General features: G+C 37.5%; 1 protein-coding gene across 1 annotated transcript in view; it reads left to right on the forward strand.

Annotated features, from left to right (window-relative positions):
• LOC126354576 (soma ferritin-like) overlaps positions 1 to 13,408 on the forward strand; it is a 51,560-nt gene extending 38,152 nt beyond the window's left edge. The window contains exon 3 of the mRNA XM_050004321.1: positions 10,079 to 13,408. Coding sequence (XP_049860278.1) covers positions 10,079 to 10,261 — 183 coding nt within the window. The 3' untranslated portion in view covers positions 10,262 to 13,408. The remainder of the gene's footprint in view (positions 1 to 10,078) is intronic.
• Positions 13,409 to 13,667: the final 259 nt, after the last annotated feature.

Consider the following 13,667-nt stretch of genomic DNA (forward strand, 5'->3'; position numbering starts at 1 on the left):
ATTTTATTCTAAACTAAAGATTCTTTTAAGTTGATATCTCAGGCAAAAATAGTTTCTCTCACTCACAGAGGTGCAAGTACTAAGTCAGACAGTTCACCAGATTTATATTTTGTTGTCAGTTGTTTATAGGCAGCTAGATTTTTCATTTTACTTGCTTCATTCAAATCATTCCTATCATTCCTATGTCAGTTCCGTATTGATACAAATCCAGATTTACATACCACAGATACGCCAGTCCAACAACCACTACTTAAAAAACTTGTAAGCTCAAACATAAATGGAGGTTTTACTCCAACAGCCAACACTAATTTCACCATGATGTCTCTCATAATTAAATGCAGCATACTATCCTGAACAAGAATAATATAAATTACATAACAGAGCATCAGCATACCCTTAACATAACCTTAGCCTAGCATCATCAATAATCCTAGCATCATCACACTCTATATCAAAAACATTCCAGTATTCTCTGTTGTAGTAGTACTAGTAGTAGTACTAGTATTAGTATTAGTATTAATAATAATAATAATATAGTATCACATAGACTATTTAAATCATAATAATATCAAATACCTTCGTAGTGCCCTAATTGGCATCTTTGTAAAACCCTAACTGAATAATGCTCTGCACATAATTTACTTATTTTGCTGATGATACCACCACACATGTTTTTATTACTCAAGAACTAAATTGCCTTCCAGTTATCATACATCATGTAATGCTCTCTTGGATTTGAAAATACTTCTGATAAGTTGTTTCTCCCAACATCAAGCATAACTAGACAACTGACAGATTGCAAAAGTTAACCTTTATGTTTCGTTTCACATTATTTTTCTGTGCACTCCAAAGAATAGTTGCTAACTGTTTTCACACTGACATTTAAGTGTATTTTCAGTCTGACTCCCATATTTAATTTTACTAATGAATCATAAGTATTTTGATTATAGTTTACAGTATACTGAAAAGTTTTACAATCTTCAAATGAAGTTGCGAGTGTATAGTAGTTCTATAAAGCATATAGATTCTTCCACACAACACATTTTTCTATGAAAAATTCAGATTTCATTCTCTGGCATAAGTTTGAACAATGACTTTGCCATTGGTGGGGAGGCTTGCGTGCCTCAGCAATACAGATAGCTGTGCCATAGGTGCAACCACAATGGAGGGGTATCTGTTGAGAGGCCAGACAAATGTGTGCTTCCTGAAGAGGGGTAGCAGCCTTTTCAGTAGTTGCAGGGGCAACAGTCTGGATGATTGGCTGATCTGGCCTTGTAACACTAACCAAAACGGCCTTGCTGTGCTGATACTGTGAACAGCTGAAAGCAAGGGGAAGCTACAGCTGTAATTTTTCCCGAGGGCATGCAGCTTTACTGTATGGTTAAATGATGTTGGTGTCCTCTTGGGTAAAATATACCGGAGGTAAAATAGCCCCCCATTCGGATCTTCGGGCAGGGCTACTCAGGAGGACATTGCTATGAGGAGAAAGAAAACTGGTGTTCTATGGATCCCCGGAGGCTGATCAGAAAGCCTCCCCGGTGCGTCTGACAAACAGGTTTCAGGCACTGTCTCTGGCTGAGCCAGATGCAGCTGCCTGCCCTGTTTCAGAGGATCATTCTCAGCCTTCAAGGTCCGGGCAATCGCAGAGGGTGGGATTACTGGTAGTTGGGAGCTCCAATGTTAGGCGCGTAATGGGGCCCCTTAGGGATACGGCGGCTAAGGAGGGGAGGAAATCCAGTGTGCACTCAGTGTGCATTCCATTCCGGGAGGAGTCATTCCTGATGTGGAAAGGGTCCTTCCGGATGCCATGAAGAGCACAGGGTGCAGCCAGCTGCAGGTGGTGGCACATGTCAGCACTAATGACGTGTGTCGCTTTGGATCTGAGGAAATTCTCTCTGGATTCCAGCGGCTATCTGATTTGGTGAAGGCTGCCGGTCTTGCTTACGAGATGAAGGCAGAGCTCACCATCTGCAGCATCGTTGACAGAACCGACTGTGGACCTTTGGTGCAGAGCCGGGTGGAGGGTCTGAATCAGAGGCTCAGACGGTTTTGCGACCGTATTGGCTGCAGATTCCTTGACTTGCGCCATAGGGTGGTGGGGTTTCGGGTTCCGCTGAATAGGTCAGGAGTTCACTACACTCAGCTGGCGGCTACACGGGTAGTGGAGGCTGTGTGGCGTGGACTGGGCGGCTTTTTAGGTTAGAAGGCCTCGGGAAAGTGCGGGATGGGCTGCAATGTCAAAGGGTGCTTGGCAATTACAGGACGTGCTTGGATCAAGGAACAGTCGGAATTATAGTTGTAAATTGTTGTAGTTGCGCTGGAAAAGTCCCTGAGCCTCAAGCGCTAATAGAAAGCACAGAAGCTGATATCGTTATAGGTACAGAAAGCTGGCTAAAGCCTGAAATAAGTTCTGCAGAAATTTTTACGAAGTCTCAGACGGTGTTCAGGAAAGATAGATTAGGCAGAATTGGTGGTGGAGTGTTTGTGTCTGTCAGTAGTGGTTTATCTTGTAGTGAAGTCGAAGTAGATACTCCGTGCGAATTGGTGTGGGTGGAGGTTATACTTAACAGCCGAATTAAGTTAATAATTGGCTCCTTCTACCGACCCCCAGACTCCGATGATACAGTTGCGGAACAGTTCAGAGAAAGTTTGAGTCTCATAACAAATAAATACCCCGCTCATACGGTTATAGTTGGTGGGGACTTCAACCTACCCTCGGTATGCTGGCAAAAATACTTGTTCAAAACTGGTGGTAGGCAGAAAACGTCTTCCGAGATTGTCCTAAATGCATTCTCCGAAAATTATTTCGAGCAGTTAGTCCACGAACCCACGCGAATTGTAAATGGTTGCGAAAACACACTTGACCTCTTGGCCACAAACAATCCAGAGCTGATAGAGAGCATCATGACTGATACAGGGATTAGTGATCACAAGGTCATTGTAGCTAGGCTCAATACCATTTCTTCCAAACCCATCAGAAACAAACGCAAAATAATTTTATTTAAAAAAGCGGATAAAGTGCCACTAGAAGCCTTCCTAAAAGACAATTTCCATTCCTTCCGAACTGACTATGCGAATGTAGACGAGATGTGGCTCAAATTCAAAGATATAGTAGCAGCAGCAATTGAGAGATTCATACCTCATAAATTGGTAAGAGATGGAACGGATCCCCCGTGGTACACAAAAAAGGTCCGAACGCTGTTGCAGAGGCAACGGAAAAAGCATGCGAAGTTCAGAAGAACGCGAAATCCCGAATATGGGCTAAAATTTACAGATGCACGAAATTTGGCACGTACTTCGATGCGAGATGCCTTTAATAGGTTCCACAACGAAACATTGTCTCGAAATTTGGTAGAAAATCCGAAGAAATTCTGGTTGTATGTAAAATACACAAGCGGCAAGACGCAGTCAATACCTTCGCTGCGCAGTGCCGATGGTACTGTTATCGACGACTGTGCCGCTAAAGCGGAGTTATTGAATGCAGTTTTCCGAAATTCCTTCACCAAGGAAGACGAATGGAATATTCCAGAATTTGAAACACGAACATCTGCTAGCATGAGTTTCTTAGAAGTAGATACCTTAGGGGTTGCGAAGCAACTCAAATCGCTTAATACGGGCAAGTCTTCAGGTCCAGATTGTATACCGATTAGGTTCCTTTCAGATTACGCTGATACTATAGCTCCCTACTTAGCACTCATATACAACCGCTCGCTCACCGATAGATCTGTACCTACAGATTGGAAAATTGCGCAGGTCGCACCAGTGTTTAAGAAGGGTAGTAGGAGTAATCCATTTAACTACAGACCTATATCATTGACGTCGGTTTGCAGTAGGGTTTTGGAGCATATACTGTATTCAAACATTATGAACCACCTCGAAGGGAACGATCTATTGACACGTAATCAGCATGGCTTCAGAAAACATCGCTCTTGTGCAACGCAGCTAGCTCTTTATTCGCACGAAGTAATGGCCGCTATCGACAGGGGATCTCAAGTTGATTCCGTATTTCTAGATTTCCGGAAAGCTTTTGACACCGTTCCTCACAAGCGACTTCTAATCAAGCTGCGGAGCTATGGGGTATCGTCTCAGTTGTGCGACTGGATTCGTGATTTCCTGTCAGGAAGGTCGCAGTTCGTAGTAATAGACGGCAAATCATCGAGTAAAACTGAAGTGATATCAGGTGTTCCCCAGGGAAGCGTCCTGGGACCTCTACTGTTCCTGATCTATATAAATGACCTGGGTGACAATCTGAGCAGTTCTCTTAGACTGTTCGCAGATGATGCTGTAATTTACCGTCTAGTAAGGTCATCCGAAGACCAGTATCAGCTGCAAAGCGATTTAGAAAAGATTGCTGTATGGTGTGTCAGGTGGCCGTTGACGCTAAATAACGAAAAGTGTGAGATGATCCACATGAGTTCCAAAAGAAATCCATTGGAATTCGATTACTCGATAAATAGTACAATTCTCAAGGCTGTCAATTCAACTAAGTACCTGGGTGTTAAAATTACGAACAACTTCAGTTGGAAGGACCACATAGATAATATTGTCGGGAAGGCGAGCCAAAGGTTGCGTTTCATTGGCAGGACACTTAGCAGATGCAACAAGTCCACTAAAGAGACAGCTTACACTACACTCGTTCGTCCTCTGTTAGAATATTGCTGCACGGTGTGGGATCCTTACCAGGTGGGATTGACGGAGGACATCGAGAGGGTGCAAAAAAGGGCAGCTCGTTTTGTATTATCGCGTTATAGGGGAGAGAGTGTGGCAGATATGGTAAGCGAGTTGGGATGGAAGTCATTACAGCATAGACGTTTTTCGTCGCGGCGAGACCTTCTTACGAAATTTCAGTCACCAACTTTCTCTTCCGAATGCGAAAATATTTTGTTGAGCCCAACCTACATAGGTAGGAATGATCATCAAAATAAAATAAGAGAAATCAGAGCTTGAACAGAAAGGTTTAGGTGTTCGTTTTTCCCGCTCGCTGTTCGGGAGTGGAATAGTAGAGAGATAGTATGATTGTGGTTCGATGAACCCTCTGCCAAGCACTTAAATGTGAATTGCAGAGTAGTCATGTAGATGTAGATGTATGGATCAGAGCATGGAATGTCAGATCCCTCAATCAGGCAAGTAGGTTAGAAAATTTTAAAAGGGAAATGGATAGGTTAAAGTTTGATATAGTGGGAATTAGTGAAGTTCGGTGGCAGCAGGAACAGGACTACTGGTCAGGTGAATACAGGGTTATAAATACAAAATCAAATAGAGGTAATGCAGGAGTAGGTGTAATAATGAATAGGAAAATAGGAATGCGGGTAAGCTACTACAAACAGCATAGTGAATGCATTATTGTGGCCAAGATAGATACGAAGCCCACACCTACCACAGTAGTACAAGTTTATATGCCAACTATCTCCGCAGATGACGAAGAAATGGAAGAAATGTACGACGTTATAAAAGGAATCATTCAGATAGTGAAGGGAGATGAAAATTTAATAGTCATGGGTGACTGGAACTCGATGGTAGGAAAAGGAAGAGAAGCAAACATAGTAGGTGAATATGGGATGGGAGTAAGGAATGAAAGAGAAAGCAGCCTGTTAGAATTTTGCACAGAGCATAACTTAATCATAGCTAACACTTGGTTCAAGAATCATAAAAGAAATTGTATACATAGAAGAAGCCTGGAGATGCTGGAAGGTCTTAGATTATCTAATGGTAAGACAGAAATTTAGGGACGAGGTTTTAAATTGCAAGATATTTCCAGGGGCAGATGTGGATTATAACCACAATCTACTGGTTAATGAACTGTAGATTAAAATTGAAGAAACTGCAAGAAGGTGGGAATTTGAGGAGATGGGACCTGGATAAACTGAAAGAACCATAGGTTGTAGAGTGCTTCAGAGAGAGCATTAGGGAATGATTGACAAGAATGGGAGAGAGAAATACAGTAGAAGAAGAATGGGTAGCTTTGAGAAATGAAATAGTGAAGTTAGCAGAGGATCAAATAGGTAAAAAGACGAGGGCGAATAGAAATCCATGGGTAACAAAAAAGATATTGAATTTAAATGAAGAAAGGAGAAAATATAAAAATGCAGAAAATGATGCAGGCAAAAAGGAATACAAATGTCTCGAAAATGAGATCGACAGGAAGTGCAAAATGGTTAAGCAGGGATGGTTAGAGGACAAATGTAACCATGTAGAGGTGCGTATCACTAAGGGCAAGATAGTTACTGCCTACAGGAAAATTAAAGAAACCTTTGGAGAAAAGAGAACCACTTGCCTGAATATCAAGAACTCAGATGGAAACCCAGTTCTAGGCAAAGAAGGGAAAGCAGGAAGCAGGAAGGTGGAAGGAGTATATAGAGGGTCTATACAAGGGTGATGTTCTTGAGGACAACATTATAGAAATGGAAGAGAATGTAGATAAAGATGAAACGGGAGATATGATACTGCATGAAGAGTTTGACAGAGCACTGAAAGACCTAAGTCGAAACAAGGCCCCCGGAGTAGACAACATTCCATTGGAACTACTGACGGCCTTGGGAGAGCCAGGCCTAACAAAACTCTACCGTCTAGTGAGCAAGATTTATGAGACAGGCAAAATACCCTCAGATTTCAAGAAGAATATAATAATTCCAATTGCAAAGAAAGCAGTGTTGACAGATGTGAAAATTTATGAGCCACTGCTGCAAAATACTAACTTTACAGACGAATGGAAAAACTGGTAGAAGCTGACCTCTGGCTAGATCAGTTTGGATTCCGTAGAAATGTTGGAACACGTGAGGCAATACTGACCCTACGACTTATCTTAGAAAATAGATTAAGGAAAGGTAAACATATATTTCTAGCTTTTGACAATGTTGACTGGAATACTCTCTTTCAAATTCTGAAGGTGGCAGGGGTAAAATACAGGGAGCAAAAGGCTATTTACAATTTGTACAGGAACCAGATGGCAGTTATAAGAGTCAAGAGGGACATGAAAGGGAAGCAGTGGTTGGGAAGGGAGTGAGACAGGGTTGTAGCCTATCCCCGATGTTATTCAATCTGTATATTGAGCAAGCAGTAAAGGAAACAAAAGAAAAATTTGGAGTAGGAATTAAAATCCATGAAGAAGAAATAAAAACTTTGAGGTTCATCGATGACATTGTAATTCTGTCAGAGGCTACAAAGGACCTGGAAGAGCAGTTGAACGGAATGGACAGTCTTGAAAGGGGGATATGAGATGAGCATCAACAAAAGCAAAACGAGGATAATGGAATGTAGTTGAATTAAATCGGGTGATGCTGTGGGAATTAGATTAGGAAATGAGATGCTTAAAGTAGGAAATAAGTTTTGCTATTTGGGGAGCAAAATAACTGTTGATGGTCAAAGTAGAGAGGATATAAAATGCAGACTGGTAATGGCAAGGAAAGCGTTTCTGAAGGAGAGAAATTTGTTAACATCAAATATAGGTATAAGTGTCAGGAATCGTTTCTGAAAGTATTTGTACGGAGTGTAGCCATGTATGAAAGTGAAACATGGATGATAAATAGTTTAAACAAGAAGAGAATAGAAGCTTTTGAAATGTGGTGCTACAGAAGAATGCAGAAGATTAGATAGGTAGACCACATAACTGATGAGGAGGTATTGAATATAATTGTAGGGAAGAGAAATTTGTGGCACAACTTGACTAGAAGAAGGGGTCGGTTGGTAGGGCATATTCTGAGACATCAAGGATCACCAATTTAGTGTTGGAGGGCAGTGTGGAGGGTAAAAATCATAGAGGGAGACCAAGAGATGAATACACTAAACAGATTCAGAAGGATGTAGGTTGCAGTAGGTACTGGGAGATGAAGCAGCTTGCACAGGATAGAGTACCATGGAGAGCTGCATCAAACCAGTCTCTGGACTGAAGACAACAACTACTACTACTACTACTACTACTACTACTACTACTTTCATTCATGGCTTTTTTTCAGTTTGTTAATGTTTGTGCTTTAATAAAATTTGTATTGCCACTGTGAGATCTACATATAACATATTACATTGATTCACGTACTATGTAACTATTATGCAACATAGAAGACGATAGAATGACAGTAGAAGATATTTTGTAAAAGATAAACAGATGAGTCAGAGAAAAGCATGCAATACAGACACTGAAACTATTGAAGTAAAACTGCGAGAGCATTGGGGTCCTGGGTTAGCCAATTTCATGTTAAACAAAGTTCCTGTGATCCCCTGAGGATACTACTGTTACAATGTTTCTATTTCACACTCTTAATTTTCATTTGCTTGAATTTTTATCATTAATTTTTTGGTTAGCCATAGTTATATCACCAACCAACCAACAAATTTATTTTCCCACAATCCAACTTCATTTCTCAAAACAGTCTTAAAACGAAAATTTTTACAATAACTTGTTATAGAATTAGTCTTAGTACCATAGTAGCTTGAAATCATGACATCACAGCTGTTAATTTCCCTGCAAACATTGTCTGTATATAGTTCTGCTGTTAGTTCAACTCTGCTTTTGATGAGTTTCTTTTATCCACTAAATCTGTAAATATACTTTAAGGATTTGCTTCAGTTTACTGTCATTGCATCTCTTCCATTTTAGCTGAAATTATTCTGAATATTTCCTCCCGTTCCAGTTTCTTGTCTATTTTTGAATCGTCTAAGTTATCTCATCTAAGTTTTCACTGACATCAAGTTGATTAATGTGTGACAGCCCTACCCTCCCACCCCCACTTCCTGTGTCATTTCTCCTGTTATTTTCATGATTATTGATACAATTAAACAGTATAAAATGAAACCAAAAGGTGTAAATGTAAATCTTGTACTCATCTTCAGTGTTGCAGGACTACACCATTTAAAAAAAATAAAAATAAAAAAAAGTCCTTTTAAATGGCCTTCATTCATTTATTAATACTTGAAGATACTACTATAAACACATTTCAAATCTGGATAATAATTTCGTTGTCTCTTTCTGCAGAATTTAATATGCACACACTATGATTTGTTCCTGAAAACACATTGTCTACAACGAAGGATCCTGGACTGAGCCCATAGGTGTAATGGGACCCTGTTCTGCTTATTAACCAAATATTGTTCCATAACTGACAAACTGAAGTTCATATACAGTTCTGTCAGAGAAAGTTTGCCTTGCATAGAATTATTAAAGTTAGTTGCAGCAGAAGGAACCTAGTTCAATTTTTGTTAACACTGCTAGTTATGTAATGTTTATAATTATAACAGTACTCATCCTTTTGTTCAATGCTGCTGCTGCTGTTGTTGTTCTTCTATAATTTGATGATGATATGATGTTGCTGAGAAGTTACCTGCATCTTGTAAGTGTTTAATGATAATGTGCTAATTTTCTTCTGTAAACTGTCCCTAATAATGTTGATTAGCTATGCTTTCAGAAAATTGTAAACAAGTATTACTGTTACTTCTTCAAGGGGAAACATCAGTTAAATTAATTTCCATCTGTATTCACTTTTAAGTAATCACAAAATAACTTTCCTACATTTCTTGATACATTGACAGTATGTCTGACTTAGGTACAATGGAGACATGTTACATTTCAACAACCCTCTTCGACAGCACAACACCGACTATCTACTACTGTTCACAGCAGTGTAAATGTAAACCACAGGTACATTTATATTCACACATCAAAGTATGATTCACATCAATAAATTCATAGAGATATAAATACATTTTCTTGAGTTCAATAATGAGATTTGAAACATTTTGATATAAAAGATAGTAAATTTCATTGCAAAAATTATGGGCTTCCAGACATGAATATTAATCAGTAGTCTCACATTGAGAAAACATGCATTGCCAAAACTTCGAAAGGTAGTAATCACAAAGGATGTATCATGATGTACAGTTAATTTGTGTCTCTGTATTGCCAACTAAAATACCCCAAGATTACATAGGTATAGTCCCATTATATAGTGCAGTGACAGATATAACAACACTAGAAATAAGGACAATTAATTCAGGCACAGAACTAAAGCTATTTAATTTAGCTAACTCTTTTTCTCTGTGCATTTCATTAACTATTTCATAAAACATTTTCTTAATTTCTTTTTAGAGTCTCTTGGATCTCCACAAAATTGCCACAGCTCATGATGATGCTAATCTTTGCGACTTCTTGGAGACAGAATTCTTACAAGAACAAGTGGATTCTATTAAAGATATTGCAGATAAGCTCACAAATATTTGCCGTGTAGGTGAAGGTTTAGGAATTTTTGTATTTGATAGAGAAATACATTAAGATTTAAAATTATCGATCTTCACTTGGTACTGCTTTACATTTGTGCATTATAGTATCTAGTTAGTTCTCATAAATTTCAAGCCATAAAGCTGTTTTACTGCTGCACATTATACTTGTCCTCATTTCTGAAGACTATTGAAGTGTTTGTCAACAGCCACAAATGTTATTTGTATTTTACTTTGTAGTTTTAAGTACGGTGATTATACAATTATGTAAAAACTGTTATTTTATTTAACAGATTACTATTTATGTACAAAGATTTTTTAATCTTTTATAGATTTTTAAAATGTTATATTTTTATGTTTATATCCTTATATTCCTGTCACAGAACATATATTGTTTTTTAAACCTAAGGCAGCTAATTTGGGTTCATAATCACATTCCTCAGACCTGAATACACACAGTTCATTGAATGGGCATGTGTAAAATTTAAGTACCACAATGCGCAGTTATAATAAACATGCTGATTCTCTGAAGAAACAATCCAGTATCTATCTGTTATGTTTTTGGTCTATCTAATTGAACTTCTTGTGTGATCTCAACAAATTACATACTTTCTCATTTTCATCATGCTCTTCTGTGAATGCATTGATGCAAATGACAGCAGCCATTTGTATATCTCCCTCAAAATACTTCTTAAAAAGGTTTGTATCAATATTATAAATTATACTTGAATGTAATTACATTCCATCCTGGATTTTCTTTTGTTTGTCATAAAAAGTTTTTCTTATTTTTATTATTATTTTTTAGTCTTAATACAGAACTATCACATTGTTGCCCTGCATTTAGTTTTCCCTCAGAATTTCATGGCATGAACACAATGTCTTCATAAATTGTAAATGGTGCCTACTTCTCAAAGCATCATGCCACTGTTCCTTGTGTTGTTTGAGTGTTCACTATCTGCCAGACCAATAAGTGACAACTAGCTAATACAAATAGCTCTTTTTCCTGAAGCACAGCTTTACCTTGTTCATCAAAAGGAACCTGCACCAGCCTTATTGTGAACACAGTGATTACGACTTGATTTGGCATTCAGTGAAGTTTGAATCATGCTTTTATGCTTCTGTCCTTTGTAGAACAGATCAGATGTTGCTTCTGTCAGTTTCACTTCCACTTATTTTTCTAGTTTAATATGCTCCTTCAGAGAGTCAGCGTGTGTGCGCCCACACACAGAGTGCTTGATTTGTGACACTATGCCAGACCATTATATGAAGAAATAAGCATTAAAATAACATTTCAAGACATCTAAATTTAAGAAAGAAAAAGCACCCCCCAACGGTCACAGTACTTTATATACATGTATGATGACGTTTATTTGGCTTAATGTGACCATAGCATTTTTACACGCGAGACTCAATATGACTATCAAACAATATGTACTCAAGTCTGAACATTATTCCCAACCAAAATTAATTGCCTGATGAATAAAGAAAATATGATGTGTAACTGGAATAAAATAATGTAGAAATACCTTCTTAGATCACTAGAAAAATTTTGCTGTGATGATTTTGTTGCAATTAATGAGTTTTGTTATGTGTGTAACTGAAATGCAGTATTATTGTGTTGTTAAATTATTTTAGCAATTTGGAAAACTAAAGAAACAAGAAATCATATGACCTAAAAATTCTTATTCACATTGCAGTAGCTTTAATTTTGTAGTATTTATTTTAATAGACTTGTTTCTTGCTAGATTTGTGGTATTTTCATATGCAATATAATAGCAAACTGTCTCCAGTTATATTCAGGTTTTGTATTCTTCTTAATGCAAAATAGCTTCATCATTTATAATTGCAAAACCACCACTCTGTGCAGTGAACCAGTTTGTGAAAACCAAGTTACGTTCTGTCAGTCACATAACCTCCACATACAAGAATGTATGTTTAATAGTGTAGTTGGCAAGAGTTCACACAGTATGCCATTAAGTGATTAACATTAAACTAGAAGTTTTAAGTTCAGCAATAATTGCAAAAACTGATAATGAATTCTTGATCATTACTGTAATATTTCTACCATGGTTTCTTTTGTCTGTGGGAATTTAGCTGTAAATGTGCCATAATGAAGAGCTTCACTATATTTATAATGCTATTTATTTTTATTATTTAATAGTCCCTTGATATTACTGGTGAAATTGACTGATTCTTGAGTAATGGCAGCGAAATACATTTTTGCTTTTCTTTTAGTTTGTTTGTGTTCTGGAGATAATATTCATTACAAAGCATGTTGAAACTGAGTACAGCTTTCTCATTAAGAATTATGTGTGTGTTTGATACTTAATGTTTAGAATAAGATGTTTTAATTATTTCCTTTTTCACCATCTGACCGTGTTTTTTGCTTGTAAATGTAACTACTGTAATGTTTTGTGCATTCAAGACATCTCAAAGTTACAAAGCTTCCTATTTACAGATATGAACTGTGATATGACGTATATTGTTGAGGTGCTTGATTTGCAGAGTCTGTGTAAATAAGAGTCTGTAAAGGTATGGCTAAGATTTTACTGAGATGTATTATTTTAGATACTGTAATAATCTAGTCATTTAACTGTGATATTAATAAAATAACAATTAGTGTTTAGAAATGCTGATCCTTTCATCTGGCATTTGAGAAAAGGTAAAGAAACAAATAAATAAATAATAAATGTTGAGGTGCAACTTATCCTTGAGTAAACATGACTTTTCATATACTCATTAGGGAGCAGGCAGTGTTTCAGTGTATTTGTAGCCAAAGAAAACAGTGTATACTTTAGATGAAACAAGAGAATGAGTACAAATGTGATACAATACAGCAAGAGTTCACACTTTCAATCAAAGTTGGTAACTGGTCCTTTTTACCTTCCTCAGCTGCCTTTGCTACACTCCTGTCCTTTCTCATTTTTGACCTGAAGTTGTTCTTGGTTCTGAGAGTTGCAGATACCTGCAGAGCTATTTGTTGTCTCCATTTACTGAAAAATATGATTAATGGATATCAGATGAGAGGGTTCATTTCTTCACCTGGATGGTACATTCCTCCATATTCAATGCTGTAAGCAATTACAAGTGACAAAACTGAATTATATGTTGCTGATAGACTGTATTTTTTAAATAACAAGCTGCTACATCACAATATTTTCATTTGTATATGTACATGTTAAATAAAATACATGTGATTCAGTACCATTGAATATATAATCACTGAGGGTGTGTGTGTGTGTGTGTGTGTGTGTGTGTGTGTGTGTGTGTGTGTGTGTGTGTGGTGTACATTTTAGAATATATTTATAAATTAATTACATAGGCCTAATGTGGTAAAACATATATAAATATATATCTCATGCAGCGTACAGTGGATAGTAACAAAACAAACAATACTTAATTATTTATAGTGCATACTATTTCATACATTTGTTTTTCAGATATAACTTATCATTATCATT

This window comes from Schistocerca gregaria, chromosome 3 (genome assembly GCF_023897955.1).
Source record: "Schistocerca gregaria isolate iqSchGreg1 chromosome 3, iqSchGreg1.2, whole genome shotgun sequence".
NCBI lineage: Eukaryota > Metazoa > Arthropoda > Insecta > Orthoptera > Acrididae > Schistocerca > Schistocerca gregaria.